This window comes from Borostomias antarcticus, assembly GCF_949987555.1.
Source record: "Borostomias antarcticus genome assembly, chromosome: 15".
NCBI lineage: Eukaryota > Metazoa > Chordata > Actinopteri > Stomiiformes > Stomiidae > Borostomias > Borostomias antarcticus.
In genome coordinates this window covers 12024694-12041904 of record NC_140248.1, presented here as the reverse complement: position 1 = coordinate 12041904, position 17211 = coordinate 12024694, and the positions used below count along the sequence as shown (strand labels likewise).

Genomic DNA, 17211 nt, shown 5'->3' with positions numbered 1-17211 from the left:
TTGCCACCACGCCACTATCCACACCACGGACCTCACAACACAGCCCTTGAGTGGGCTAGAGACACATGGTCTTCACCGGTGGGTGCATGGTACTGTCCCCGACCAGCTGTTACCCACGGGGGCGGAGTCTCGCTACCACGCCACTATCCATGCCACAGACACCACAAGCTACACGATTTGTAAAAAAACATAAGACAAGATTATGTTCATCCATCAGATGGAAAACACCCCCCCCCCACCACATGCACACACACACACACACACACACATATTCCTCCACGTGAACCACACATTTCAGACTGAATTTGTTTTACAATAAATGTTCATTTTGGAATACATTTTCAGTGTCTCCTTTCTATATTCACTGCAGTTATTCATGTTAACCACTAGTCTGAGACAGTGTTTATAGCTTAAAAAGGTGTTAAAGTTAAGTAGGATGATGATGTAGAGAAGCGTTCTCTTCTATTTTCTATAAGAGTAGAGAAAGAATTGGTGCATAACCATAGAGAGAGAGAGACAAAGAGAGAGAGAGAGAGAGAAGAAGAGTGGTAAATAGACGTGTTTCCGCCACTCGCGGTTGTCTGAGAGGCTTGCCGATGACGCGGATGGAAAGCTGGCCCATGAATTAGTGGGGGAAGATCTGGGCGCAACATTCTGCGGGTCCGTAGGCCTTGTCTTGCTAGAATCCGTTGCACGTGTGCAACAAATCCTAGCGAAAATGCACCCCCGGGCGTTCAAAACACGCCACAATTGTTCTCGCTTGGAGAACTTTGCCCTTAAAGTTTAATTTGATTGATTGATGTATAGCCATATTTTGTCTTAGATTGACACACTGACCTACCTGAGCATGTAGAATGGTAACATACCATATGTATCACATCAGATGCCTTCACTATGCCTTTTTATCCATTATTAGTACATTCCTCACCCCCACCCCCCCCCCCATATACATTTATATATAACCTCTCCAGTTAAGTCATATTATTTAATATTCTCATCAGATTTTGCACAGTATATGTTGAAATATTGAAGAACTGATCCATTGTGTTGTTTGGCAAATATCGACAGAGTTTCAGGGTGTAACTGGCTTTGTTATTTGAAATTCTGAATAAACGGAAATAAAATATTCAATTTATACTGTGTACTTAGTCACATTACAGTAATTTGGTCATATCTATGTTAATTATTTAATCAGATTTAGCATCTCACATGTCTCAGCTTTCACCAGTTACCAGATTTACCAAATTTGACCTTGTTGTTTAAAAGATAAAGCAGTTAAAACAGACCGGCCAAAATTTGCCAGTCTAAAACCACGAACAACTTGGAAAGCGGGGCAAACAGGAACACATATGAGTACTTCACAGTTGTAATTAAATTAAACCACATGTGTAGCACACAGACCGTTGAAAAAAAATTTTTTTTTAAAGAACAAAAAAGAAGAAAAAAAAGACCGTGACACCTTGTTTAGGGGATGTTTTAGCCTTGTGCAATCCGATATCACGGCTAAACGTAGAATAGACAAGTTGGTCCACCTTGTTAAACATGTCTATGTTACGTTTGAGCCTTGCTTGAGCATAGAATACACCCGTGCTCGTTTTAAAAAACAATGCATTTCTATGTGCAAGTTGTCCACATACCACACATGCGTGGAGGCACTTGAGCATTGAGCAATTCAGGGGTATTGCGATATGCGGAGCGTGCCCACTAGGCGCCGTCCGAGTAGCTCCACTCCTGGGTCCAGTTTCGTAAATTAGCATGATCCCTGTGTCCACGTCTATCCCCTGTGTTCATGTGGATGGCACTTGTGTACACTGTGAATAGCTAGCTAGCTCTTATTCTAATGCTAGCTAAGCTAGCTAGCATTAGCTAGCTACGTTACATTACATTTACATTACCTTACAGTAATTTAGCAGACGCTTTTATCCAAAGCAACTAACAATAATTGCATTTAACATAGGAAAAGCCAATGTACTACTACTTGCTAGAACTCACAAGTGCATCTTCTCTCTAAAACAAGTGACTAAGAGCATAATCTAGTGCTGAAGGCAAAGTGCAAGAATAGGAATCTAAAATACAGTACAATACAATACAATAAAATGCAATAAGTGCTTAGGAGGGAGGATTTTTCAAGTACTTGTTGAAGAAATTAATTTTGAACCTGCGACGAAAGATGGGCAGCGACTCTGTTGTCCTGACATCAGTGGGTAGTTCGTTCCACCGCTGCGGGGCTAGGACAGTGAAGATCGACCCCAGGGGCCTCAGACTGACGGGGTAACCAATCGCCCCGAGGTAGCAGAGCATAGAGGTTGGAAGGGGGTATAGGGTTTGACCATGGCCTGGAGGTAGGAGGGGGCTGTTCCTTTCATTGCCCTGTAGGCTAGCGCCAGAGTTTTAAACTGGATGTGAGCTGCTACAGGGAGCCAGTGTAGGGAACGGAGAAGGGAAATTGTGTGGGCGAACTTGGGGTGGTTGAACACCAGGCGATCAGCAGCTTTCTGGACAAGTTCCAGGGGTTTAATCGCTGACGCCAGGGCCCCAGCGAGGAGGGAGTTGCAGTAGTCCAGGCGGGAGATGACCAGGGCCTGGATGAGCACCTGCGCCGCTTCATCAGTGAGGAAAGCGCGAATCCTCCTGATGTTGTAGAGCATGAATCTGCAGGAGCGTGTGACGGATGTGATATGTGTGGAAAATGACAGTTGGTCATCCAGGGTCACCCTCTCCCGATCTCTCTCGAACTGCTCCTTTACCGAAGAAGCCCTCGTTAGCCCCCCCCCTCAGCCAATCACTATACAGGAAAAGTGACATGACTAGTAAACAAACAATTATATTACACAAAGAAAACAACATAGGTTGCATTCATTACATGCTCTCTATTTATCATGAAATAGCAAATGAAACATAGGCCTACTATCCTAGGGGCTACACCCTCCCCCTGCTAAATGTCTGAATGTCCCCATCAGACCTCAGGTCACTTCTTAAACAGAGGCTGCCAATATTGTGTGACTGGCTTTCGGCTCATCATAGCTAATCTGAATTACAATGCCTCAATAAACTATAGTGACAGGGTTGTCTGTAGGTTGCCCAAGTTCATCATAACTAAGGCGTAAGACAGCTTTCACTTCTCGTCTTGCTCTGAGTTCTCGGGAGGGTTGGACCCCCACAGCTGGAGTGATGGTTATAGCAGCTTCCCCCTCTTCTATCTCTGTGTCTTCCACATAGTCTGGGTGCGGTTCTCCTCTTTGCTTTGCTGGATGTTCATTTCCCTTCTTTGTGTGCACTGTCCTCTCTGGTGGAGCCGGCATCTTTACTAAGTACCCAATGGGCAGCAGGTGATCTCTATGAACTGTTTTCAACATGCCTGTCCCTCTCTCTGGCTTGACTCGGTATACAGGGAGGTTGGGTAACTTTGCACTCACTACATAAGGTAGGGGATTCCATCTGTCTTGTAGTTTGTGTTTTTCCGTAAGGCCAAGATTGCGAACCAGCACTCATCTCCTTCCAAAAGTGTTTGATTTGACTCTTGCATCATACCGTCTTTTGTTCCATTCATGGTTCTTGGAAGCAGCATCAGTTGCTAACTGGTAAGCATTCCGTAGTTCTTCTCTCATGTTGGCCACGTACTGGTGGTGCTTTAGACCCTCCCCATCATCTGGGCAAATGCCAAAGCACAGATCTACTGGTAGCCGCGCCTCCCTTCCAAACATTAGAAAGTAGGGCGAATACCCCGTGGCGTCATTCTTCGTGCTATTGTACGCATACACTAGCTGGCTTATGTGTGGGCTCCCCTTTGGCTTTTGGGCTGGGTCAAGGGTGCCTAGCATTGACAAGAGAGTACGATTGAATCTCTCAGGTTGCGGGTCGCCTTGGGGATGGTATGGAGAGGTTCTTGACTTGCAGATGCCCAGCAGGGTCAGGAGCTCTTTAATCAGTCTTCTATCAAAGTCCCGACCCTGGTCTGAGTGGATGCGTGCCGGCAATCCATAGTGTACGAAAAACTTCTCAAAGAGGACTTTGGTGACAGTCAAGGCCTTTTGATCTTTTGTGGGAAATGCCTGAGCATACCTGGTGTAATGATCCGTGATGACCAGCACGTTGGCTAGACCCTTGGAGTCAGGCTTGATCGAGAGGAAGTCTATGCACACCAAGTCTAGAGGACCACTACTTGTGATCTGTTGTAAAAGTGCAGCCCTTGGGGGAAGAGACTTCCTGGCTATACATCTTCCACAGTTCTGGATGTATGTTGCGATCTCAGTGGCCATCGTGGGCCAGTAAAACCGGTCCCGGATAAGTTCAGTGGTTCGATCAATACCCAGGTGACCGGTATCATCATGCAGCAACTTCAAGACCCTGGGTCAGTATTGAGCAGGTAAGACCAGCTGACTTGCATCTCGTCCTTTTTGTGACCCTGAATAAAAGTGCATGCTTTATCATAAGCTTGGGACTTTCTTGTTGTAGAAAGGTAACCTCTGGGTTTAGATTATTTGGCGCTGAGACAGATCAACCTTTTTAACTTGCTGCTTTACTACACTGATAACTGGGTCAGCATTTTGGGCTTCAACCAGCTCTTTATGACTCAGCTGTTCAAGGGGGCATCTGTCTATTTGGGTGAGGTAGACATAAACCCCAGGGATGGAATCAGGTGAAATGCCTAGTTGATCGACCATACAGGTGGGGTTTTGGTAGGAGTCACAGGCTGTGATCCAATGACAGAGCGCTTTTATTCCAGAGGGCGGAACCTCCACCCATTCCTCCTCAGTCTCATTCAGGTGTCAGGATAGCAAGTCAGCATCTATGTTTTCTTGACCAGGCTTATACCGGATGTTGAAGTCATAGGTGGAGAGTGCAGCTAGCCACCTGTGGCCTGTGGCATTAAGCTTGGCCATGGACAAGACATAAGTGAGTTGATTATTCAGTTCTTACTGTAAATTTGGCGCCGTATAAGTAGTTGTGGAACTTATCAACCACTTATCAAAGCTAGAAATTCTAGCTGGTGGATTGGGTAGTTCTCCTCTGCCTGATTCAACTTGCGGCTGGCAAAGGCTACTGGGCGGAGTCCCTCTGGATACTCAGTACGGCTCCTAGCCCATGCAAGCTGGCATCCACATGCAACATGTATGGTTTGTCTGGGTCTGCAAAAGCCAATACGGTTGCATGCGTGAGCTTGTGGATGATGTGATGAAAAGTATCATCACATGCCAGGGTCCACTGATTGCCAAAAGGTTCCGAGACCTCGAAGTAGTTCCCCTTCTTTTTCCAGGTGTCTTTTTGTTTCTGCCGTGTAGGTGGATAACCCCAGGTTAGTTCTGTCAGAGGGCGGATAATGGCAGAATAACCCTCAATGAACCGCTGATAGTATCCACAAAATCCCAGAAAGGATCTTAAGGACTTCAAGTCAGTGGCTTTCTTCCAGTGAGTGACTGCACTGACTTTCTCAGGATCAATGGTGACGCCGGAGGCCGAGACTATGTGCCCCAAGAACTTCACTTGGGGTTGACAAAACTGGAACTTGTCCAAGGAAAGTTTAAGTGCATATTCCTCCAGCCAATCAAACACTTTGAAGAGACGCTCCTCATGCTCCTCTAGTGTCCTCCCAAAGATTGAGATCGACAAGATACACAAGGACTTCAGATTTAGGTCTCACACAGTCTTCTCCATTAGCCTTTGAAAGGTGGCTGGAGCACCAGTAATGCCTCGAGTCATTCTCTCAAAGTCGAAAAAACCAAGGGGACAAATGAAGGCCGTCTTCTCCTTGTCCTCTTCAGACATTTCCACCTGGTAGTACCCGCTTCTCAGATCTAGCACCGAAAACCATTTGTTCACATTTAGACAGTCAAGGACTATCATCTATGCATGGCATGTTATACTGGTCTGGAATGCTTCTAGAGTTCAGTAGGCAATAGTCCATACACATTATCACCTTGCCATTCTTCCTTACTATGACTATGGGGGACGCATATGGACTATGTGACTCTAATTATTCCGGCTGCCAGTAGATCCTGTATATGGCGTCGAACATCCTCAATGTCAGCTGGTGCTATGCGGATGGATATGGGGGTATATTTGTTTCAATATTCGCAAGTAAATATCAGAGTTTCGCAAAAATAACATGTGATTCACAAATGCGTATTTCCATTTAACAAAGAAATTACTGGTTCACAAGTATAAATTATTGGTTCACAAATATATTTGAAACCCACAAACCTTCTGTACCTTTCATTTATTTGTGGAATCGTTTGCATTTATTTGTGGATCATTTCATGTGCATTCACGCAACACATGGATTTATTTGTGGAATTTTGAAACACATCTACCATAGACTATGGAAACCTGATGTGACATGTGTGGAAAACGACAGTTGGTCATCCAGGGTCACACCCAGATTCCTTGCAGTCCGAGTTGGGGTCACCACTGTGTCTTCAATGGTGATGGCCAGGTCCCGGTGCGGGCAGCCCTTCCCCGGGAGGAACAGCAGCTCAGTCTTGTCCAGATTGAGCTTGAGGTGATGTGTCGTCATCCACTCCGAGATGTCAGCCAAGCACCTAGCTATGCGTGTCTCCACTTGTGTATCAGAAGGGGGAAATTACAGGACCAGTTGGGTGTCATCGGCATAGCAGTGATAGGAGAAGCCATGCGAGCGAATGACAGAGACCAGAGATGTAGTGTAGAGGGAAAACAGAATTTTCCAGCGTCAGGCCCTGGTTTCCACCTTCACGACATGCCTGCAGAGATATCAGAGGAAAAAAAGAGTTATTCTACATGGTACCACAATGCATAGTTAGGTCTAATAGTAATATGAACAGGACAACACATACTGTTCCTGACATTTAAAAGAGAAAATGGCGGGATAATAAATATTAATTTCTGATGATTAGGTTGTAATGTTGTCATGCCATATGTGGCCTGTCATGGAGAGAAGACTTTGTTAGGAAAGACCAGTTTACTCCATGAGACAAAGCTGAGTTAATGACGAGTTAATGCCAAGCCAATTAGCCTCCGCAACATGCATTATTTTTCAATAACCACACACTTTGACATGTATTATAATTGAAATATCTGAACAAAGGCTTGTTTCGTTATTCTGAAGATATAGTGGAGAAATATATTAAATAGTGAAAAGTAAAATATAAGTATATATAATATATGTTCAGGTAATCAAACATGGGAGGATGCTAGTTGAGTTAGGCCTATTTGGCTGTCAGCAATTATGACACCAATCATTCAATCAGGAGAGCTCATTTTAATTAGATAACATAACTAGGCATCAAAAGTTGTAAGGCTACATAGAAGTTACCATAACTAACTGTTATGGTACTAACAACATACCTGTTGCTATGGTGACCACAGCTACACTCGTTTCAATAGAAATGTTCGTTTAATTTTAACCCTTATACACATTCATACATTCTTAATTGAGCCACAAAATAAACCAAATGAGCCCGGGAGCCGAAATGAAGCAAAATTAAATACTTAATAATGGCGTGAGCAAACATTTTCCCCTCAACTGGAATACATTAGCATGCACTGTTACGTAGCCTGCGACTTTACGTGGGGCAAGCTAGCTATGAAGCTAACTGGTTAGCGATCGATAAAATAATTATTACGCTAGACTAAATGACCCAGAACTTAGTAGTATACAAGTTAAACATATACGGTTTCTACTTCATTTTAACATGCTTGGTGACTTTACAGACCTGTCGAACAGAACCAGTAGGCAACGCCACAGCTTGTCATCGCTATCGCCAGATAGCTATGGATAGCTTCCGGCACGAGAGTGGTGCGGCACCAGACTGGTGCTCCACGGCTGCAGCCTCCCCCTTCTCGATTGGACTGATTGGTTGAGCAGATGCGATGCTGTGATTGATCGGAGCAGCCAACCGTTGTCTGTAACCTGATTGGCTTGAGACCTTTGTGAAACAGGTTTCCATAGTCTATGGTAGATGTGTTTCAAAATTCCACTAATACATCCATGTGTTGCGTGAATGCACATGGAGCGATCCACAAATGAATGCAAGCGATTTCACAAATAAATGAAAGGCACAGAAGGTTTGCGAGTTAAAAATATATTTGTGAAACAGAAAAATACATTTGTGAATCACTCTTGTGACTCGGTTGTCTGTAACCTGATTGGCTGGAGAGATTTGTGAAACAGCTTTAGACATTTGTTAAAGGGACTTTTATATTTAAATGGGATCTACAGGAAGTGGACAAGGGATGTACGTCCGCAAGGCAGATTTTACCGCTTGTAATGTTCATGCTGACTGTGATGCACTAAAGCTGTGTTCATTCAAATCTCCGCCTGTTTATTGTAAGCCAAAGCCACACTTGTGGCCAAGCCACAGTTGTAAGCCAAAATTATGAAAAAAGAAAAAAAAGGCTAGAAATATTTCACTTTGAGTGAAATTAATCTTTAATCTATGAACGCTTCACTTTTTGAAAGGAACTATGGCAAAAAACTTGCCAACTTTTCCATGAGTGTATTTTTTGGGAAAAGGATCGGTGCATTATGTGTGTGTGTGTGTGTGTATATATATATATATATATATATATATATACTACACACACACACATTGAGATATTTTTTATTTTTCATAAACATTTTTACAGCTCACTTATCTGGCCCCTGGGTGATTACTGTTTTTTTGCTTCCCTCTGGAATATGTAGGGGTGGGTCGTATGCCCACCTCCCTTGTTCTCTGTAAAGCGCATTGTGTTGCCTCTGGGTATGAAATGCGCTATACAAATAAAGCTTTGATTGATTGATTGATTGATTGATTGATTGATTGATATTGAGGTAATTTTTAGCTATGAGGTCATTGTTGGACTCATTGTGGTAATTGAAAACGTCAGTGACAATACAATGAAAGAACGATGGGCATGGATTTGCACAAAAAACATTAATATCAACATAAAAATGGAATCTGGCAATTTCTTGTCCAACTAGTAAGTTGTAGAGCATGCTATGGCCTACTCATACAATTGAACCCACTAAAAATGAGTCATGGACTGGAGGAGTGATGAACTGGAGGAGTCATGAACTGGAGGAGTGATGAACTGGAGGAGTCATGAACTGGAGGAGTGATGAACTGGAGGAGTCATGAACTGAAGCAGTCAGATGAACTAGAGGAGTCATGAACTTAAGGAGTCATATGAACTAGAGGAGTAATGAACTGGAGACATCATGCACTGAAAGAATCATGAACTGAAGGAGTCATGAACTGGAGGAATCATGAACTGGAGGAGTCATGAACTGGATGAGTGATGAAATGGATGAGTGATGAAGTGGAGGAGTGATGGACTGGAGGAGTGATGAAGTGGAGGAGTGATGGACTGAAGTAGTCATGAACTGAAGGAGTCAGATGAACTGAGGAGTGAGTGTTGTGGTCATCTTTTAACCAGCAGATATTGTCACACATTTACTACAGGAACAATACCACCTACAGTAGCTGCCAGGGGGCACTGTGTGCATGTTTTGAATGGGCACTGCAGTACTTGGCATCATGTGCCAAAATTGCCACAAATCACACAATTTGTAATGAAACATTCTCATCACCCTTGGTGGAGAGACTACCCAAGAGATAGAGTCTCTAGATTATTGTTGTACAAAATGATGAGCACTTTTCTCTGCCATCTTGTGTTGAATCTCTTAACATATAATGACATATAACCCTATATGTAGACATGCACCACACATGTATGTGCAACATTTCAGACCGATTGGCTGACTAAGGCCAGCACGCATGCGCACAGCGCGCAGAGCGGCTATTTTCTCCGTCTCCTCACCCTCCTTTCAAGGAGCTCTTCTTCTGTATACTCTTGCTCAAAACGATATGGACGTCCGTCATATTCTAATTCATTTTCTAGATCCTCTAAATCTGACAAATATTCAGCCATATTGCACACAATATTCTAGGCACCAACAATCTGATCGTAGCGTAGAGAATGTGAGCCGCGAGTGTAGCCTACAGACGGAGAATAGCTAGTCTGCGCGCTGGCCTGTGCGCATGCGTGCTGGAGCAAGTGGGGGAAGGCGTTTAAAGATCATATTACAGAGGCTAAAGACCACGTATTTGAAAACCACAACAAGGCCTCGCTTTGGGGAATCACAACTGTCGATTCATAAAATCAGATTGATGAAAGCGGCGGAAAATAGATTTTTAGTAACTGCATTCTCAGTGCCCCATCCACCGCCATTACATGGATATACTGGCTCGCGCTGGATTTTAAATTTCTTCTACATGCCTCCGAACTACACCAAAGTGATCTCGGTGAGTCAAACGTCTTATAATATGTCGTAAATAAGGTCCAGGTTGTCAAAAACGAGCATTGTCCTTTAACTATTACTAATAATAAAAAGGTAAAAAATTGAATCATCTTGGATGGTTCAGGTAGTCTGAGATGGAGAGGGCACCCCGTAACTATCCATCCATCTTCGTCCGCTTATCCGGGGGTGGGTCGCAGAGGCAACAGTTCCAGCAGGGAGCCCCAGACATCCCTTTCCCTGGCAGCATCAACCAGCTCTGCCTGGGGAATCTTTAGCCGCTCACAGGCCAGTGCGGAGATCTAGTCCCGCCGCCTGGTCCTGGGTCTATCCCGTGGCCTCCTCCCAGCCGGACACGCCTGGAACACCTCCCTAGGGAGGCGCCCAGGAGGTATTCTCACTAGATGCCCGAACCACCTCAACTGGCTCCTTTCGATGCAAAGGAGCAGCGGCTCTACTCCGAGTCTCTCCCGGATGACTGAACTTCTCACCCGATCTCTCAGGGAGACCCCAGCCACCCTCCAGAGAAAACTAATTTCGGCCGCTTGTATCCGTGATCTCGTTCTTTCGGTCATGACCCATCCTTCATGACCATAGGTGAGGGGGGGGGGGAAGATAGATCGAGAGCTTTGCCTTTTGCCTCTCTCTTTTCGTCACAACAGTGCGGTAAAGCGACTGCAGAACCGCACCAGCTGCTCCGATTCTCCGGCCAAACTCCCTCTCCATGGTTCCCTCACTCGTGAACAAGACCCCCAGATACTTGAACTCCTTCACTTGGGGTAAGGAATTTCCTACTCGGAGCAGACAGACCACTGGTTTCCTGCTGAGAACCATGGCCTCAGATTTAGAAGTGCTGATTCTCATCCCAGCCACTTCCCACTCAGTTGCGAACCTATCCAGAGATTACTGGAGGTCGCAAGCAGATGATGCCATCAGGACCACATCATCTGCAAATAGCAGCGACGCGATCCCCAGCTCACCGAACTGCAAACCCACCTCCCCACGGCTACGTCTTGATATCCTGTCCATGAAAGTCACAAACAGGATTGGTGACAAAGCGCAGCCCTGGCAGAGGCCAACCCCCACCGGAAAGGAAGACGACTTACTGCCGAGGACATGGACACAGCTCTCACTCTGGGTGTACAGGGATTGGATGGACCTAAGTAGGGACCCCCTCACCCCATACTCCTGCGTAACCCTCCACAAGACCTCTCGAGGGACCCGGTCGTAAGCCTTCTCTAAGTCCACAAAACACATGTAGACAGGTTGGGCAAACTCCCAAGCCTCCTCCAAGATCCTTGCGAGAGTGAAGAGCTGGTCGGTGGTTCCACGACCAGGACGAAATCCGCATTGTTCCTCTTCGATCTGAGGTTCGACTATCGGCCGGACCCTCCTTTCCAGCACCTGGTCACCCCGTAACCAACCGCCTCTAAAGTCCAGTGTCACATACAGTATACAGTACGTACAGTAGAGAGAGCCGTCTGCTGGTCCCACGTAGCCCAGCCCTATTAGCAGCATGCCAATCAAGATCCAGGTGCAGACCCTTGTGGTGACAGCTGCAGTTGATACAGTCATCTGGCAGTTTGCTGCAGACTTCCACTGGGGCATGTGGAAGCATAACTGTCTGTCTACTGGTGATGCTACAAGTACAAAATATGTCGAGGAGTACTCTATACCCCCTGCACGATTTGCAAATGACCGCTGATTGTTCCACATACCTCACACACTGTACACACTGTACATAACACTGCTGATCCCCCACACTACACTCTGCACACACACTGTACATACACCCACCACTTCTGTATATAGCATGTACTGTATATTGCACTTGTGCCTCCCCTTTCTTTTTTCTTTTTTAACAGTACTGTATATCGTTATTTGTATTTCAAACTGTATTACCTCAAATTTCAGATTTCATTTTACAGGAACTCTACCATTGCCAAAGACCAATTCAACTTCATAATGATAGCAGACAATGGCTGTGTCTCAGGAGATAGAGTGGGTCATCTAATGATGGTAGGATTGGTGGTTTGAATACTGGCTCCTCCTGTGCACATCTTGAAGTGTCCTTGGATAAGACACTGAAGCCCAAATTGCTCCCAATGAGTAGGCTAGCACCTTACATGGCAGCTGTCGTCATTTTTGTGTGAATGTGTGTGTGTGAATGGGTGAATGAAAGGCCATTGTAAAGCGCTTTGGATAAAAGAGCTATATAAGTGCAGTCCATTTACCACCTCAGAGAGTCGCTCACCCACTATTGAGACATTCTGATGTGGCATTTCAAAATAAAGGCCCTCATAAATGTCATATATACACTTTTGACCTTAAATTTTAGATTAAAATTTAAATGAAACCCCCATTGACAAAGAACAGTTCCACTTGAAAGTGTTAGCAGACCACTCTGACACTATCACACTAGGTAAAATGGTCTGTATCCAGGAATATCCTAATTGGATTTATGTCATATACGGGAAGAATCAGAACATTATAATATGGCATTTCTAAATAAAATACCTCTAAAATGTCATATATACTATATGTTACCTCAAATTTCAAATTAGATTTTAAAGGAAACCTCCAATTTCAAAAGACCAATTCCACTTCTGAGTGATAGCAGACCACCTCAGAGTGTTATTCAGGCACTGTCAGGACATTCTGATGGGGTATTGCAAAATGAAAGCCCTCAGTCATGTAACTTCCAATACCGAGCTTTGGCCACTATTCCAACTGGCTTCTTAATGCAGAGCTGTTCCTGGGGGCTTGGTAAAGACAAGTTTTCCAAGGTCTTAAAAAGTCTCTCCACATGCACACTGGATGATTTGGAGTACTGACTCAAAGAAATATTTTCTTAATCATGGGGAATTTGTTCAATACGTCCACCTCAAGAAGTAGGAAAAAAACTGTGTGAATGTGTCTGGGATTTTTTTTTATGTGACAACAAAGGGTACAGGAGAATACATTTTAAAAGTAATGGATTGCTTATTTGAAAATGTAGCCTAACTGATTAATTGAATTGCTAAACTAATGTGTTAGTTTACTTGTTACAGCAAAAAAGTGATAATGTGTTACCCACAACACTGGAGAACAACTTATGAACACCAACACAATAACTCAACGCAAAGTCTGATTATTGATTCCTTGTGTCAATTATGTTTTTATCACCAGTCAATCAAAGGTTATGATTGAACACGCATCTTCATAGGCCACGTTTACACACTAGTACTGTATGTTTGCAGGTTAAACCATTATCGTGGTTGAGCAGCGTGGGCATCAATCCACACGTTCTGCACTTGTTCTCGCACTTTAATTTTTTAGATATTTTTTTCTGTACTGTATATTTAGTTACTAAATTAATTGCGCATTTCCTGTCTTTTTTTCACCTTGTCTAGTGCTTAATCTGGAGTTTTGCTTTTTTCTATTGAGGTTTATGATTTGTTTTGCCACATTAAGCCATTTACATAATTTGCATTTTAATGTGACCCATATGGATAGAGAAATAATTACCATCATTGGCAAATAAAAGAGTGTGGCTTGTACCATTTGGTATACAACGCTTGTTTCCTCTCTTCTGCCTGCTTGTTGAGCCCGTGTGAGCGTCAAAGTCTTGGCACATTATGCAGTGATGTGCTGTGTACACAGGTCTGCACACACAACCCAGAGAGACCCCTTCATCAGGACCCTGTATGCCAGCAAACAAAAAATAACACACAAGCATTTCCATAGGCAGGATCAGGATGTAGTTCCGTGTTGACAGAATGTGGGGAAAGACTGGATAGCTGTGATTCGATTGTGTGGAGTGAGAAAAGTGTCACTCATCATTATCTCAGAGCTATTGCCAGCCAGTGTAGTGATGAAGGAAAACTGACCTTGAAGAGAGAAAAAAAAACACACCCTTCAACAGCAACCCAATCAAGTGTTGAATGAGGTCAATTCTTAGGAGGGCTACAGTAGCCTACAACAAGCATTACTCAAACCAGTAGGGACACAGGGCCTGAGGGAAGAGGCCATGTATGCAAAATGTGACGAATTAATGGATGGATGAAGGATTAGCAGAACAACCGCCAAATTAATGACTGAATAATTGAGTTATATCTGTGAATTCGTAGGCCTTTCACTAAATTACCGCCCCAAAACAGTCCACGGACAAATATTCTTCAGATGATAGATTAAGCAAAAGGCCATACTCATTCATACATAGTACTGTATTCATGACGGCGTCTAGAAATCCCATCGCAAGGTCTAGGTTTTGCCAAAAATAATTGTATTCCGCTTGAAGGGTAAGAGGATCAGCTGCTGACAGTTAATGTAATCTTTAGGGTTAGGCTATGTCTCAATTAATAATGAGGAAAAAAGATTGATTGTTGATCGATTGTGATTATCACCGCACACCACCAGAGACTTCCGCTCCGCTCCAGTGCGCAACAACATATAGCCTAGTATGTTGTTCAGTTTTACGCACGGCCTGTTCGCAAGTGGGCAGCGCAATAAATACAGTACATGCTAGCGTGTTCGTGCATATCCTATTCGCTTCGATGCGATTTATTGACCCTCGCGCTCATCGGGAATTGACTTCTGACCTTCATTGTAGCCTACACGTTTGCGCGCAATCGTGTCAGGGGACGCGTGGGTGGATGTACAATTGATCAAGAAGTTCGAATACAACCTGCGTGTAGTGTGTGTGTGTTAGTTTGTGTGTTTGCGTGCGTGTGCGCGCGCGCGCGTGTGTGTGAGAGAGAGATGGAAATAGAGAGACGAGGTTATTAAAATGAATAGTGATAAGTCCACAGTTAAGAAAACTAGGTGCAGTTGGTTAAGAAACGTTCAGCTGCCCAATGCCCACGAGAACACCGGTACTAAGTAATCGAATCTCTCGCCTATAGGCTATCTCTGCTCATCATCTGTGCTTCGAAACACCTACGCACACCTTCAGTGCATGCAGAAATCCTGCTTTCTACACGCCCCCCCCCCTCTCTCTCTCTCTCACACGCACACAAATACACACACACACAATAGCCCGTGCCCCCCCCCCCCCCACACACACACACACCACACACCAAATCTTTAGGTCGATATTTCACAACGATACGCATAGCCTATCTGTTGAGGCTTGTTTAAAATATTTCCAATAACATGTTTATGCATGGGGTATAGCTGTCAATCATACCGTATGCATAATGATTCATTAATATAGTGTGTGGATTTAATATAGCATACATTTCAAACATTTAGATGGAGAAAGACCTTCTTTTGCCTTTCGCCAACTTGTTTGCTTCGCTTTCCCCTTTAAATTCTCTCTGTGGCTTGGAAATTGCTCTACCACCGCCAGCATCAGCAGACGCGGCTCCTTCATGTTGTGGTAGAGTATGCGCATGCGCTCCACATTGGAATTACTGCACTGGCCAGAATAAGTTGGTACTCGTCTGCCTTCACTGAAATTCAAAATCATATCAAAACTATGGCGATGTTGAGAATAAGAACAATGAGATGCTTTGGTGCCTGGACATTTCCCCTCATAGTGGCCGTGGTCTGTGCGCAAAGGTAAGTGGCCGACGTGGATGCTTCTCACTTTGCCCGACTGTGTTGCACACTGTAGCAAACACTTGAAATACTACTGAGATCAAACGCCTTTCCATCTGATAATGTCTTTCTTTTTCTTTCCCCAGTGTCAACACCCCTAGCAATATGTCATTGGTAAAAGAAACTGTGGATAGACTGCTGAAAGGATATGACATTCGCTTGAGGCCAGATTTCGGAGGTAATTGAAATCATTGCTTGTCCGAACTCTAATTGACTACCCTGTTGTCAGCTTGCATAACACGATCAGTTGTTGCTCTAATTGGTCTGATTGCAACAATCGCTCGTTCTCTCCTTATTTTTTTTTAAAGTAAAGGGGACCCTCGCCTCTCTCAACTAGCCTAGCCAATAGATGAATCGGGCCACTTCGTTGCACATGTGTTAACACCGATATTGCCACTTTACAACAAAACAAAAGCAGGCTATTTCAAGCTTTGTATCCAATAAATGATGTAGCCAACAGTAGTACAACGGAATTATAACAATCAAAATATGTCTGTAATGTGTGTCCACCTTACGTCGATATGTTAGGCGATACAGGTACATGCTGTCGGGCGCTTATGTCCTTAGTGGTTTACAATAAACATTCTACATACAAGATATTAGCCTGCTGTACAATTTCATCGGAAGCGCTTCAGTGGATTAGCACCGTTGTGCATCGCAATGGACATTTGGGGAATTCCGCGCGCACCTGAATCCAAAGCCACACTGTAATGTATTATCCGGCTGGCTATTGTTCAATGCCTACTACTTTACCGCTATGCGGACAATAAAGTAATTTCAAAGACGTTCGATTTGTGGCACACATTTAGCTTGCACACCTGATTATTACACTTTACATAATTTAATTTATGTCCGTGTTGGTTTGTTGCAGGTCCTCCGGTGGGAGTTGGGATGAACATAGACATAGCTAGCATAGACATGGTGTCAGAAGTCAATATGGTAAGTAGGCCTACCCCTGTCTTTAGGCTTTTTGGTCTGTTATTCTAAGCAGTAGCCTTGTTGATCTTCCCTGGGGAAGGGGGAACCCCATGTGTCACGAAGAAGGCACGCTGCTTGCCAAACCATAGCTGTTATAATATTTGTTCGCCTGTCACTGTCCGTGATCAGAGCGCACTGTCAAAAATCCGATTATGATTGTTTAGAGGACGGGGTCAGTTGAGTCAAATAGCCCTCTAAGAAAAGAGACTTCACAAGCCCTCTAGGAAAGGTGACTCCACAACGCCCAAGCTGTACATTTCAAATATGACAACCTCTCTTGCTTCGTAATGTGCTCACGTTGTTGTTGAGTGTTGAGTCGTGCACACAACGATCATCTGAGTGTATTTTCCTCGGTGTTATGCTCGAGTATGTTTGCAGTCTATAGCCAATTAGAT

General features: G+C 44.1%; 1 protein-coding gene across 2 annotated transcripts in view; it reads left to right on the top strand.

The window, feature by feature from the left end:
* Positions 1 to 15716: 15716 nt before the first annotated feature.
* The window catches only part of gabrb2b (gamma-aminobutyric acid type A receptor subunit beta2b), a gene marked incomplete at both ends in the record, with an annotated part of 54204 nt that continues 52709 nt past the window's right edge, over positions 15717 to 17211 (top strand). Inside the window, 3 exons of one of the 2 annotated variants that reach the window (XM_084449388.1) lie at positions 15717 to 15799; positions 15925 to 16016; positions 16710 to 16777. In XM_084449388.1, the coding sequence (XP_084305514.1) occupies positions 15717 to 15799; positions 15925 to 16016; positions 16710 to 16777 (243 nt within the window). The remainder of the gene's footprint in view (positions 15800 to 15924; positions 16017 to 16709; positions 16778 to 17211) is intronic. The other variant, XM_084449389.1, reaches the window with a different exon arrangement.